Genomic DNA, 13,375 nt, shown 5'->3' with positions numbered 1-13,375 from the left:
TTTACAAATTTTTTTTCCAATTTTGAACTATATTTTAATATTCTGTGTATTCTGTCTAATATATTGACATATTATGTATTCATAGTAATATTAACTTTATAAGTTATTGCTCTGAAATTTTTCCTTAATGTAACTTTATTAGTATTATCATCAGTTTTTCTTTTCTGCAAGGCAACTGGTGAATCTCTGTCCAATATTCAAGTATAAGGTTCATCTCTCCATTTATGTTTTTTATAAGCAGCAATGCTATAATAAAGAATATATCTGGCCTTTGTCCCTGGTTCCTGGAACCCACTTCCATATTCAACCTGGAAAAGTCTATGGACAGAGATGCCTGGCAGGCTACAGTCTGTGGGGTCACAAAAGTCAGACCAGACTTGGCAACTAAACCACCACCTGGCACAGAGCAGCCAAAATCCTTCATATTTAGAGTGAGGGGAGTATCTGTTATACTGATGGGGTGACTCAGGATGGGGGCTGATCACCAGGAAGATCAACCGCATGTCAGGCCAGACAACTTTAGGCTAGCCTGACCTTAGGGGAGGGCATAGGGCTGGGGAATGAACTCATCTGTGTGACCAAGGATGTACACACGTTCATGTAATTAAATTCCAATAAAAACTCCGGTCACTCAATCTCTGTTGAGCTTCCAAGTTGGTGAACACATTGATGTGCTGGGAGTGTGTGATCCAAAAGAAACACTCATGATGAAGTATCATTCATTAACAGATTATTTTTACTTTGTCATTTGATGGATACCAGTAGAGGTTGCAAGAAAAAATTTTTCATTATTGCAGGTTCCTGAGTCAAGAACCCAGAAAGCCAGGCAATAAAATTAGTCTTTAGTCTGCCCTAATATTTTGCCCTGAAAAATTCCACCAAGTGGAAGACCACAAAAGTAACCTAGCCAACTCAGCAGATTCTGTGTTCATTTTCAATAGATGACATAACCGAAACATTTTTATGACTGACCTGTAAGAAAGGTTAAGAGGGTGGGTGTATCCTTAAGAAACTGTCACAGAAGTGAATGGTCTTGGGTTAGTTTTTAAAACAAGGAGGGAGGGATGGAAAATAGAGAGTCTGCCTTTCACCAAAGCTTACTGGAGGATAATCTTCAGGATAACATTTGAAAAGACAAAGTGGGAACACAGCCAATTTTGAGGAACTTGTTTTCATTAATATTCAGATGTAGTTGTAAACACCTTGGTTGGGAATCAGTGAATTAGGAGTTATTAGTTACTTGATTTAGCATAACTCTCAATATGAAAAATAATTCACTTCTAGTGTAACTAAAATGATCTTTGCCAAGGGACTAGATTTGTATGCACATAGAGCAATTGTTTCTTAATCAAGTGTGAAAAATCTCAAGTTACTGTATTGCTCTTGGCACACTGTGTCTTCAAAATTTTCAAGGGATTCTATGTATCAGGTTAACAAGCTGATGACTGGAATTAGAAAGCAAGTAACACTGAGATAGGTCTTATATTCTTTTCAAACCAACAATACTGAAGACTATTAACGGATGTTCACAAAGATGACTTGAGGGGCAAAATATCTTGAAGGGCCCTCTGCATGAATGCATTTATAAAATAAGGGAATAACATTTGCCTTTACGGGGCTGATATAAAGATTAGTTGATGCATGCACACAAGCAGAACAGCATATTTTAAGCACAAATCAGATGCTCAGTAACAGCTAACTGAACACAACCTTCAAACAACCAAACACGCTCAGCTGACTATACCAGGTCAAAACATAGATTCTCACATTTAAGAAACATAAATGAATCTGTCATAGATCTAAATTATTTTTATCTAACCAAGGAAAATAGACTTAAATATAGTCTTATAAATCCTAAGATAAATGCAGTTTCCTGTGACAAGTAAGAATGCAGTGTGTTTTAAGGGTTCCACAGGGTATTTTAAAGGAGACTTCTTATAAAAACCAGAGAGATTCTTTAATGGTTAAAAGATTCAGAAATATGATGCTAACAATAAAACAGACAACAGATCTTATACTTCAAGGAATGAGTAAAATTTATATCATCACAAAATTTTCCTATATTAATCTCTATCTAATGAGTTCTTTTAAATCTTCTTCCCACATTGCATTACTAATCAACACTTTACCTCCCAGTTTCTCTTCATTAGCTCTGCTGAGAATCTGCAGTCACTCCTCTTAGAACTGTGTCCATCAGATCTAATTTAAGGAATGCTTGTCTTGTAAAAATAATTTAATTTTCTTCCTCCATATTGCTTTTTTTCAAACTGCATTGATAACTGGGAGTTAATCACACTACTCAAGCAATATCAATATGGTAAGAACTGAAATCAAACTATGCCTGTAAAAAAATTTAATAGCTTTAAAATACCACATATACTTGAATGCAAGTCAATTTTTCTCCTAAAATTATTCCCATTGAGAAGAATACGGAAGCTTACATTATTTTGAAGTCTTCAACCAGTACTTTAAGGAAGGTCTTTGGGAAGGAAATTAACTTGAAATGACTTCAACCAAAATCAATTTTAGATACATACCCAGGTTTAAAAAGCATATATCTCAAAGAATTTAGAAGTGAGGATGATATGCTTTGGAAAGCTCTGTAATAGGGCTCCAAAAGGATCTGATGATGTTGCTACTGCTGCTAAGTCACTTCAGTCGTGTCCGACTCTGTGTGACCCCATAGACGGAAGCCCACCAGGCTCCCCCGTCCCTGGGATTCTCCAGGCAAGAACACTGGAGTGGGTTGCCATTTCCTTCTCCAATGTGTGAAAGTGGAAAGTGAAAAGTGAAAGTGAAGTCGCTCAGTCGTGTCCGACCCTTAGCGACCCCACGGACTGCAGTCTACCAGGCTCCTCCATCCATGGGATTTTCTAGGCAATAGTACTGGAGTGGCTTGCCATTGCCTTCTCCGTCTGATGATGTTAAATGTGCATAAAAAGTGAAAGTGAATTCGCTCAGTCGTGTCCGACTCTTTGCGACCCCGTGAACCGTAGCCCACCAGGCTCCTCCATCCATGGGATTCTCCAGGCAAGAATACTGGAGTGGGTTGCCATTTCCTTCTCCAGGAGATCTTCCCGACCCAGAGACTGAACCCAGGTCTCCCGCATTGCAGGCAGACGCTTTACTGTCTGAGCCACCAGGGAAGTCCCAAATGTGCATATAAGGACTTGAATACATCTGTTTATGAGTTAATGCATTTTAATATAACACACAATTGACATTTAAACATACATATCTCCTAAAGTTTATATATTTAAGTTTACCAAAAAACTTTTCTGAGGAATTCTCTCATCAGAGAAATGAAAGTATAGCCTTACATTTGGCTGGATTCAGAATTCAAGTTTTAGAAGCACTTTTATACTAGGTATATTAATAGAAGGCACAGTGACAGAATTAAAATATATAAATATGAAGTTAATTTGATTACCTCATCAAAGAGGCCTCCCTGAACATCTCAGCTTACGGGTCATCCAGTCATGCTCTACTGCATTACTTTATTTTGTATGTGTCAATTCTCACAATGTGAAATAAATGATATATTTATTGATACTTGACTGTCTTGACTGGAGTGAGAATGGCATGAAGGCAGGGACTTGGGCTGGTCCTGTGAACTTTGGGCAGGAGGAAGTTTGTCAGAGTCGGGAAAGGGAACAGGAAGTGAAGGTGGAAGCAACTAGAGTAGAAGGATGCCCAACAGCTTATTTAATCTGCTTTGGTCAGCAATCTGTGGGCTCTTTTTCCTGCAATGAGCGTATGTACAAACCAAAGATCATCCATCTATTTCCATATTAGTCAAGAAACACAAAAGTGAAAAAACAAACAAACCATGAAACTAGAAGGACTAGTAGGAATTCAGTTTATTCATATAATTCCAAGTTCCAAGACAATAATATTTATAGACAAGCAGTTTTTTTGTTAATAATGCTTGCTCAAATTTTAATTTGTTCTATTTTTATTTTTAGAGCCAAAACACAAACTTGAGGGGAAGAAATGCTCCATTTTTTCATGTTCTGTTTCAAAGTGCAGGTTTTAAAATGTAACTCAATATTTATAAGTTTTCGTTACCCTTTTTGCAAGAAATTAAAACTCACGAAATAAAAATATCACAAAGCCAGTATTCAACAAAATCTATGAGTTGTTTAAAGAAAGCATCTTTAATCAGAATACTGAATTTTTGATTAACCTAATAGAAAAAATTTTAATAGTAAATCTGCAACATCTTTCCCTAACCAAACATTAAACAAATGGCAAAAGCAAAGTCATTCTTTGAAAAACAGCTGATATTACTGCTCTAATACCTTTTCAGGAGTTCTGATTTTTACAGGATTTTTCCAAATATATCAATTATCTGGGCAAAACATTTATGTTATTTTTGTACTAATTTAATTCTAGAGTATTTTTCTAATTCCTGTTTCAGTTGCAGTTCTTTGCTTGACTTTCCCCTTTTAAAATCTATTTGCTAAAGAAGAACCCTAAAATACTCTGAATTCCATCTTATTTGGTTAATGTGACTAATGAGACTTACCCTGGAAGATCTTAGTGTTTTTCTAAATTGAAAAATTAGCTACTCTACAATAAATTTGGCTGAATCACATTCTCTTTGGATACCTATACTAGATAACATAAAAAGTTAGCTAACATAAAAAGGTTGCCAAAAAAAAAAAAGTTGCAAAAACACTTTAGCGTTGCTAGTTATTTAGATTTGAGTGAAGTCGCTCAGTCGTGTCCGACTCTTTGCGACCCCACGGACTGTAGCCCACCAGGCTCCTCGGTCCATGGGATTCTCCAGGCAAGAGTACTGGAGTGGGTTGCCGTTTCCTTCTTCAGGAGATCATCCCAACCCAGGGATCGAACCCAGGTTTCCCGCATTGGAGGCAGACGCTTTACCATCTGAGCCACCAGGGAAGCTCTATTTAGATTTCCGTTCCGTTCCGTCGCTCAGTCATGTCCGACTCTTTGCGACCCCATGGACTGAGCCTACCAAGCTTCTCTGTCCATGGGATTCTCCAGGCAAGAATACTGGAGTGGGTTACAGTTTCCTTCTCCAGGGGATCTTCCCGACCCAGGGATCGAACCCGGGTCTCCCGCATTGGGGGCAGACGCTTTAACCTCTGAGCCACCAGGGAAGCCCAGCCAACACAAATCTCTTTACCACATTTTAGGGCCCACTAGACTTGGGAAGGGGCTTCCCTGGTGGCTCAGATAGTAAAGAATCTGCCTACAATGTGGGAGACCTGGGTTTGATCCCTGGGTGGGGAAGAACCCCTGGAGAATTGAATGGCAACCCACTGCAAGTATTCTTGCCTGGTGAATTCCACAGACAGACTGTCCATGGGGTAGCAAAGAGTTGGACGCAACTGGGCGACTAACACTTTTGACTTTCAGACTTGGGAAAGTCTATCCATTTGTGAGGGATCTTTCTGACTTGGATCTTACAGAAATAGGGAATGGTTGTTGGTGGGCAGAGCACTTGCTGAACACACTAAGCCCTGTTGTTTAACGATGATTATTACTCAAATACTTTTTACTTTCTTGGAATGTTGAAAAGGAAAAAAAAAAATCTATAATCACACCATTAAAAAACTTGTATTTGTGTTGCATTATTTAACTACTGAAATATAACTCAACTAATGGCACAAGCTAAAATTATTCCCATTATTTGCTATAAAATCACTAGAAGAGTCGTTTCAACTGTAAAATACAAATAAAAAAGAATCTGGTAGAAAGGGCTCTTCTGGAAAAACGTGTTAATGTGCTTTAAATTTCAATACCATGATCTAAAACTGCTTCAAACATAAAAATTTTTAAAGTCTCTACTCAAGGACAAACATTGAAAATATGCAAACCTAGTTCTCTGTTAAAATACACTGTGCCAGTTAAAATTAGAAAATATTGAAATTAAAGGTATTTGTCATATTAGACACAGACTGATAAATTATATAAAGTTTCAAAAATTATAAAATTATTGGTCTAATGACTGATCTAAGTAAAAAAAACAATGCCTAATTTGGATGGCACAACACTACCATAAATTTGTATCAAAAAATATCAGAGATAAAAATCTTGTTTTCAAGAATTACTACTATTGCTTACCCTTAATCATATTAAATGTTACATTTACTCTCTTTATTCCATTAGAATAATCCCAAAGAGATTCTTTATATAATCATAACAGCTCCAATAGCAACATCTCAAAGAATAAATTTCACAATATTGTTATTGGTTCTGAAGGCTATGTGAGTACTGAAAATAGCTTAGTACGGAGTTCACAAAATTAAATGCATGGAAATTATTTTGGCATTCAGATGTCAGAGGTTGATTTCTTATTGCATTATATGATATACTATTGCATTTAAATGTTTTATCAAGGTTGTAATGTTTATAATTTCTTACTAATGGACATATGTTTTTAAATGTTAAAAATAAAAAATACATAAGTAAAAAAATACTTGGATAAACTTGTTAAACCCCCTTTATTTCAGTAGACAGGAGACAATTCTCAATGTCCTGGCTGAAAGGGTTCTTGATGGCATGGACCTGGAAGAAAAAAAGCATGAGGATTTGCAATGAGTTAATGATGCAGACAGATGGTATGTTTAATAGGCAAGTGGAAAGAATCCAGTTAAGTTATAGCCAAAGAAACCACAGTTCGCACTGCACATCTGCCCTTCACTAGCCATGGGATCCTGACAAAATTACAATATTTAATCCTCTCCAAAGAGTAGCTTCCTCATCTGTAAAAGGGCAATAACATCCCTGTATCTCTCTCATGTATCTTGTGAGAATTAAGTGGAATAAAGGATGGAACTTGTCTCGCACACAGGGCCCTCTCAGCTCTCCCTTTAGTTCCCCTGCGGGGCTACATACAAGCAGCAGGAGCAATAGCAAGGACGTGGGTCACAAGGCTTCTCACATCTTCAGAAGGATATGGTTTACTTTCAGTGTGATGCGATCTCTATGGATTATTTTCACTCACAAAAACTAAAAGATGTGCTTACTGTCTAATTGTTTTAGAGTTACTCTTTGATACGATAACAAGTGCTTCCCTGGTGGCACAGAGGTAAAGAATCTGCCTGCCAATGAAGGAAAAGCAAGAGACGCAGGCTCAATCTCTGGGTCAGGAAGATTCCCTGGAGGAGAGCACGACAGCCCACTCCAGTATTCTTGCCTGGGAAATCCCATCGACAGAGGAGCCTGGTGGGCTACAGTCCATGGGGTCACAGACAGTTGGACATGACTGAGTACACAAACAGGCACATATTTATAAGTAGGCAATTGTTTCTTTTCCTTTTATTTTCACAATGATATAAATGACGGAGAAGGCAATGACACCCCACTCCAATACTCTTGCCTGGAAAATCCCATGGACGGAGGAGCCTGGTGGGCTGCAGTCCATGGGGTAGCTAAGAGTCAGACATGACTAAGCAACTTCACTTTCCCTTTCATGCATTGGAGAAGGAAATGGCAACCCACTCCAGTGTTCTTGCCTGGAGAATCCCAGGGACGGGGGAGCCTGGTGGGCTGCCGTCTATGGGGTTGCACAGAGATGGACACGACTGATGTGACTTAGCAGCAATGTGTGAAGTGAAAGTCGTTCAGTCATGTCTGACTCTGTGACCCCATGGACTATATATAGTCCGTGGAATTCTCTAGGCTAGAATACTGGAGTGGGTAGCCTTTCCCTTCTCCAGGATCTCTTCCCAACCCAGGGATCAAACCCAGGTTTCCTGCATTGCAGGCAGATTCTTTACCAGCTGAGCCACTAGGGAAGCCCAAGAGTACTGGAGTGGGTAGTCTATCCCTTCTCCAGGGAATCTTCCTGACCCAGGAATCAAACTGGGGTCTCCTGCATTGCAGGAGGATTCTTTACCAACTGAGTTATAATATAACCAAAGGAAACATGTAACCAAATATAATAATAATATAACTAAATATAACCAAAAGGAAATCAACCCTGAACATTCATCGGAAGGACTGTTGCTGACGCTCCAATACTTTGGCCACCCAATGGGAAGAGCCAACTCATTGGAAAAGACCCCAGTGCTGGGAAAGATTGAGGGCAGGAGAAGAAGGGGATGACAGAGGATGAGATGCTTAGACAGCATCACCAATGCAAATGACATGAATTTGAGCAAACTCCAGAGATAGTGGAGGATAGAGGAATCCGGAAGGTTACAGTCATTCAATGGGGTCACAAAGAGTTGGACATGACTTTGGCAAATGAACAAGTCAAAGTGATAACAATTAAAAATTTTGAGAATCAAAGCTGAATTTGATTCCAGAGATAGCTTTTTTAGCATCACAATAATTATTAAGAACATAAAGTTCAGACTATGAAAACCTTCATGGAGCAATTACATTAAAGGTTTCCTATTATGAAATTTCTAATGTCTTCTTTAATTCATAGGGTTTGCCACGTCTACTACACTGTGTTTATCATTAAAGCAGCAACAGCAACATATCAAACTGGGCAGAAAGGAAAAAGCACAGTCATATACCCCCCTACCCACCACCACTTCTTTCTCTCCTGCTTCATAGTTTTTTTTTCAGGCTATGATTTAGGTGAAAACTTTCCAATCCTGTTTAAACTTACTTGGAGCGGGATGGGAAGGCAAGGATACATAGATAATCACACCACCACATAACACTGTTTTTGTGTGAGAAATGCACACAAAAAGGACTATGGAAATGCAAGAGGAACTGTCACACGAGACAACAGTAAGAAGTTCAGTGTGGTTTGAATACAGAGGTGGAAGTGATGGGAAATGAGGCTGTGTATGCAGGGCTGCAAAGGGCCCTGAATTCCAAGCTAACCTATCTGAGTTTTGTCCTATAGGTTACAGGCACTGGTGGCAACTCCAATATACAGGCGCTGCTGTGATGATGTTTCCAAATTAGAAACAGAACTACCCTAACTTGCCCTATTCAGACAAATGAATGATAATCAATTCAATAAATTTTTCTCCTTTAGTTTGTAAGAGATCCCAGGATTGAGAAAGGACTTTTTTAAAAAACACAATTCAGCAACTTATTTATTTAAATTTTTAGCCACACACCATGGCATGTGGGACTTTAGTTTCCTGACCAGGGATCAAACCCATGTCCCCTGCATTGGAAGGCAGAGTCTTAACCATTAGACCACCAGAGAAGTCTCTCAACATGCTTACTGAACTCTCTATTTAAAAAAAAATAAAAAACCCTTGATAGTTTTAACATATTTTCTTCCTTCTTTTATATTGCAGTTAATACCAAGTAGAGGCAAAAAGTCAAATCAAAGCTTCAAAACTAGTTTTTGGCTTAATTTGCCAGTGGTATTTTTCACCTTGGAAATGGCAACCCACTCCAGTGTTCTTGCCTGGAGAGTCCCAGGGACGGTGGAGCCTGGTGGGTGGCCGTCTATGGGGTTGCACAGAGTTGGACACGACTGAAGCGACTTAGCAGCATATCTAAAGACACACACAACTTATAAAACTATGATTTTCCTCGAGAAACAACTTTTCAATTTAAAAGAAAATCTCTCTTATTTCCCCATTTAAGACACTGAGATGATTAACTTTACATACAGTACATTTTATCTCTGATGGTAGAGTACCTGCATGTTAGTGGATAATTGTAGTTTTTGCAGAATTATTAATAATTATTTTCAAATTTTGCTTTAACTATGGTAAATATGCCTTTCATTTTAATTAAAACTATATTCTACAAGCAGAATTGTTTCAGAAAAAGAATTTTCAAGTTCCAGTGGCAATCTACCAAGTTGCTCTACCAACACACTTCAATTAACTTCCATTCACTGAGGCCACGTTATTATATTAGAATAGTATATTATCTGATTGAAGTTCCCTTTTCTACCTTCTTTTTACTCTATTTTTTCCTCCATTTATCAAAAAATGTATGTTCACAATAGGAAACTTAGGAAATAAAGAACACTCCACAAACCTGAAATTTTATCACTCAGTGAGACAAGTTAAACTATTAGTGTATTTTATTTCAGTATTTCTAACCATTTATTTACATGAGTAAATTTATATGATACAGTTTTGAAAATTGTCCCCAGAAACTTTTATAAACCCGTCAATGGCTGCATCATATTTCATTAACTATAATTTACTTAACTATTATTCCTTGAAGCTGGGTTTTATTGAAGGACGGATTAGTGATATTCCTTATTTTTTCCTCTCAGTCTTTGATAACTAGGTTTCCACTGACAACATAATTCAACTGCCTGATATTTAAACAATTCTACAAGCCTTCACAGGAAAATGTTATCTCACCACTTGCTGTAAATTCCACTTACAAAAATGTACAAAGATACAAGTGAAAACTCTAGAAAGCAAGCATTAAGGCTTGCGGAACTCACCGTAAGTCCAAGGAAATTCTAGAAGCGCATCCGAATCAGGAGAGCAAGGGTCTGGACTGAATGGTTGATGGGGAGTATACTGTGAAAAAGCTGGCTGCTGAAAATTGTAAACAGGCATTTCAGGTGGAAAATAGTCACTCAGTGGCACAAAGTCATTTGTGTGTGGTTCCCCAGGAAAGTATTCAAAATATTGAGGGCACAAAAGATGAGAAGGGGTGTCCTGAATATTACTGGTGACTGCAGTCAACATCCCAGAAGGAGGTGACTGTGCTTCATAGGAGTTTACTCCCTGGAATGTCTGGGAAATGGAACTGCCGTTGCTGCTGCTGTAACGATAAACACACCAACCATAGTAAGGAGATGAAGTTTCAGATGAGTGCCCAGAACCAGAGTCACACTCTGAGGGACAAGCAGACTGTGGAATTTCATTCAAGTATGTGGCAGCATTCTGAGTTAAGACTTTTGAATTGTGTTGTTCCGACAGAGAGTATTCTACTGTTTGATTCACATGAAGGGTGATGTTCTCAGAGGCTTCTACAGGTATAGTATTGAAATTCAATGTGTCCTTCATGTATTTTTCTTTTGCCTCAGTTTTTGCAGGTCGTGCTTTATTTATTTGCACAACAGGAATTTTGTTCTGGATATGCATGGGTTCTGGAGAACTGGTGCATGTAGAATTAATGGATGAATTTAATATTTCATTAGCTTGAGGTTCAAAGTCAGTCGTTTCTAAAGTGGCATGGCTATCACTTATAAAACAGAAAGTAGGTTCTGATGCGTTCAGCAAAAGAGAAGCACCAGTTCCTGGTTTTATTCCTGAGGGACAGGATTTCTCTGCAGTATCTGAGAGATTTTTAAGAAATTTCTGTGGAGGCAGCTCCTGGTCTTTTGAAAATGTGCCATCTATACTTTTTTGGTCAAAAATTGCCAAAGGAGAATAAGTTTTCTTCTCACTTTTTGTTTCAGCAGCACTAAAATTTCTATTTCTTTTCTTTGTTCTACTTAAGTTCCCTTGTCTGGTGAAATCTTCTGAAGTAGCAAATGAAACATTAGTTAAATCTATTTCGTCTTCTGAATCTTTCAGGTTCATTAAAGGTATTGATCTTTGAGTTTTTACTTGTTTTAGAGAGTCGTGGCTTCTTTTCAGACTATCAGATGAATCTGGTCCTATCTCATTTTCACTTTCAGAATGAGATCTCCTAGTCCTGTTAAGTGTAATACATACATACAAACAACTGTAAATATACAGTCACACAATTTCAATACAAAGACATATTTGAAAATTTTACTTGGAAGAAGAATTCTTAAGATTTTACATTTTTCCCTTTGTATTGGCACTATACAAGAAACATTTCCCCAGTTTTACTCCCTTGATTTGAATTTAGCTACTTTTCGTGTTGAACGCGATACCTTCCACATTTCAAATATTTTTCCAATACATCTGAAAATATAGAGTGCTGCCAGTATTGTAATAAATTCTTTTATGCTTCAGACATTTCCTGATTTTAATTTTTTTGCAGTAGTTTCTGATTCATATACCTCCAGCCTACTGATACTGAAACCACCAGCTCTGACTCCCTGCTCAAAGATTATCTTCTGTTTTCACAAATGACTGAGGTATTTTGCCTCTTTAAGGTCAAGAATAGGAGAAGCAGACTTCCAAAATTTCCTGCCAACTGAACATCCTTGGCATTCCTATCTAAATGAGACTGAAGTCTGAAGGAAACATTCATTATGGAATGTCCAAATCAAAAGAGTTCAAATAGGTCCCCAAGGTAATTATAATTTTTGCTGTCTCAACCAATTCTTTGAATTACAAGCAGAAAAGAACACATTGAAAGATAAAGGTGACCATTCTTGCACAGTCAAGATAAATTCATCTTTGGCCTGGAATTTGTATACCCCACTCATGAAGCTAAAAGCCCCTTACTTTACTTAGTCCAGCCTCCTTAAAAGGCGCTTGAATGACAACCTGCATTGTCACCCAATATAATGTTTGACAGCTTCCACAAAGTGCAATTTTGATTTTATCACATTTCCAATGATGTTTCAGTGATGTCTCAACCTTACAGATTGACAGTTGCCTGTACGATCTGTCCTTTTAGTAGTGTAGTCAAAATCAGTCAGTTGTGTCTGACTCTTTGCGACACCATGGATTATACAGTCCATGGTATTCTCCAGGCCAGAATACTGGAGTGGGTAGCCTTTCGCTTCTCCAGGGGATCTTCCCAACCAAGGGATCGAACCCAGGTCTCCCTCATAGAAGGTGGATTTTTTACCAGCTGAGCCACAAAAGAAGGGGATACTGTGGCTGCATGGGCTGGGACACGAACCCAGGCCTCCCACGAGGCAGGCAAGATTTCTACCACTGAACCACCCATACACCTGTGGCACACTCTTAGAGAATGTTCTTCTAAGACAATGACACCCTATATTAACTTTATATTAGAATTCATTCCCCTGCCAAGTGAGGCAGAGTTTGACTCTTTGAATAGCAAGTACCTACCTATACTTAGTAACAAAACTGAGATGGTTACAGAACTGGTTTCTGTTATCCTTCTGATAGCCTATTCATCTTTTTAAAATTAATTATTTGGCTGTACCGGGTCTTGACTCTGATGCTGGGAGGGATTGGGGGCGGGAGGAGACGGGGACGACAGAGATGGCGGGATGGCCTCACCGACTCGATGGACATGTGATTGAGTGAGCTCCGGGAGTTGGTGATGGACAGGGAGGCCTGGCATGCTGTGATTCATGGGGTCGCAAAGAGTCGGACACGACTGAGCGACTGAACTGAACTGAACTGAACCAGGCCTTAGTTGTGGCATATGGGACCTAGTTCCCTGATCAGGAATCAAACCCAGGCCCCCTGCATTAGGAGCACAGGGTCTTTAGCCACTGGACCATCAGAGACGGGCCTCTGAGGGCCTATTCATCTTTATGCCACTCCATGATTATTCACAGAGTCATCTGTGCCAGGTATAAGATTCTAGAAATGGAGTATATAAAAGA

At 38.6% G+C, this 13,375-nt stretch overlaps 1 protein-coding gene across 1 annotated transcript in view; it reads right to left on the bottom strand.

The window, feature by feature from the left end:
* Positions 1–3,880: 3,880 nt before the first annotated feature.
* TEX15 (testis expressed 15, meiosis and synapsis associated) overlaps positions 3,881–13,375 on the bottom strand; it is an 84,810-nt gene continuing 75,315 nt past the window's right edge. Inside the window, exons 9-10 of the mRNA XM_088832655.1 lie at positions 10,364–11,568; positions 3,881–6,540 (exon numbers count right to left, since the gene is read on the bottom strand). Coding sequence (XP_088688781.1) covers positions 6,503–6,540; positions 10,364–11,568 — 1,243 coding nt within the window. The 3' untranslated portion in view covers positions 3,881–6,502. The remainder of the gene's footprint in view (positions 6,541–10,363; positions 11,569–13,375) is intronic.

The sequence above is a fragment of the Moschus berezovskii genome, chromosome 26, assembly GCF_049115385.1.
Source record: "Moschus berezovskii isolate FMDL1 chromosome 26, NW_MosBer_1.0, whole genome shotgun sequence".
In the NCBI taxonomy this organism is placed as follows: domain Eukaryota; kingdom Metazoa; phylum Chordata; class Mammalia; order Artiodactyla; family Moschidae; genus Moschus; species Moschus berezovskii.
This window is presented reverse-complemented; position numbering and strand designations above follow the sequence as displayed.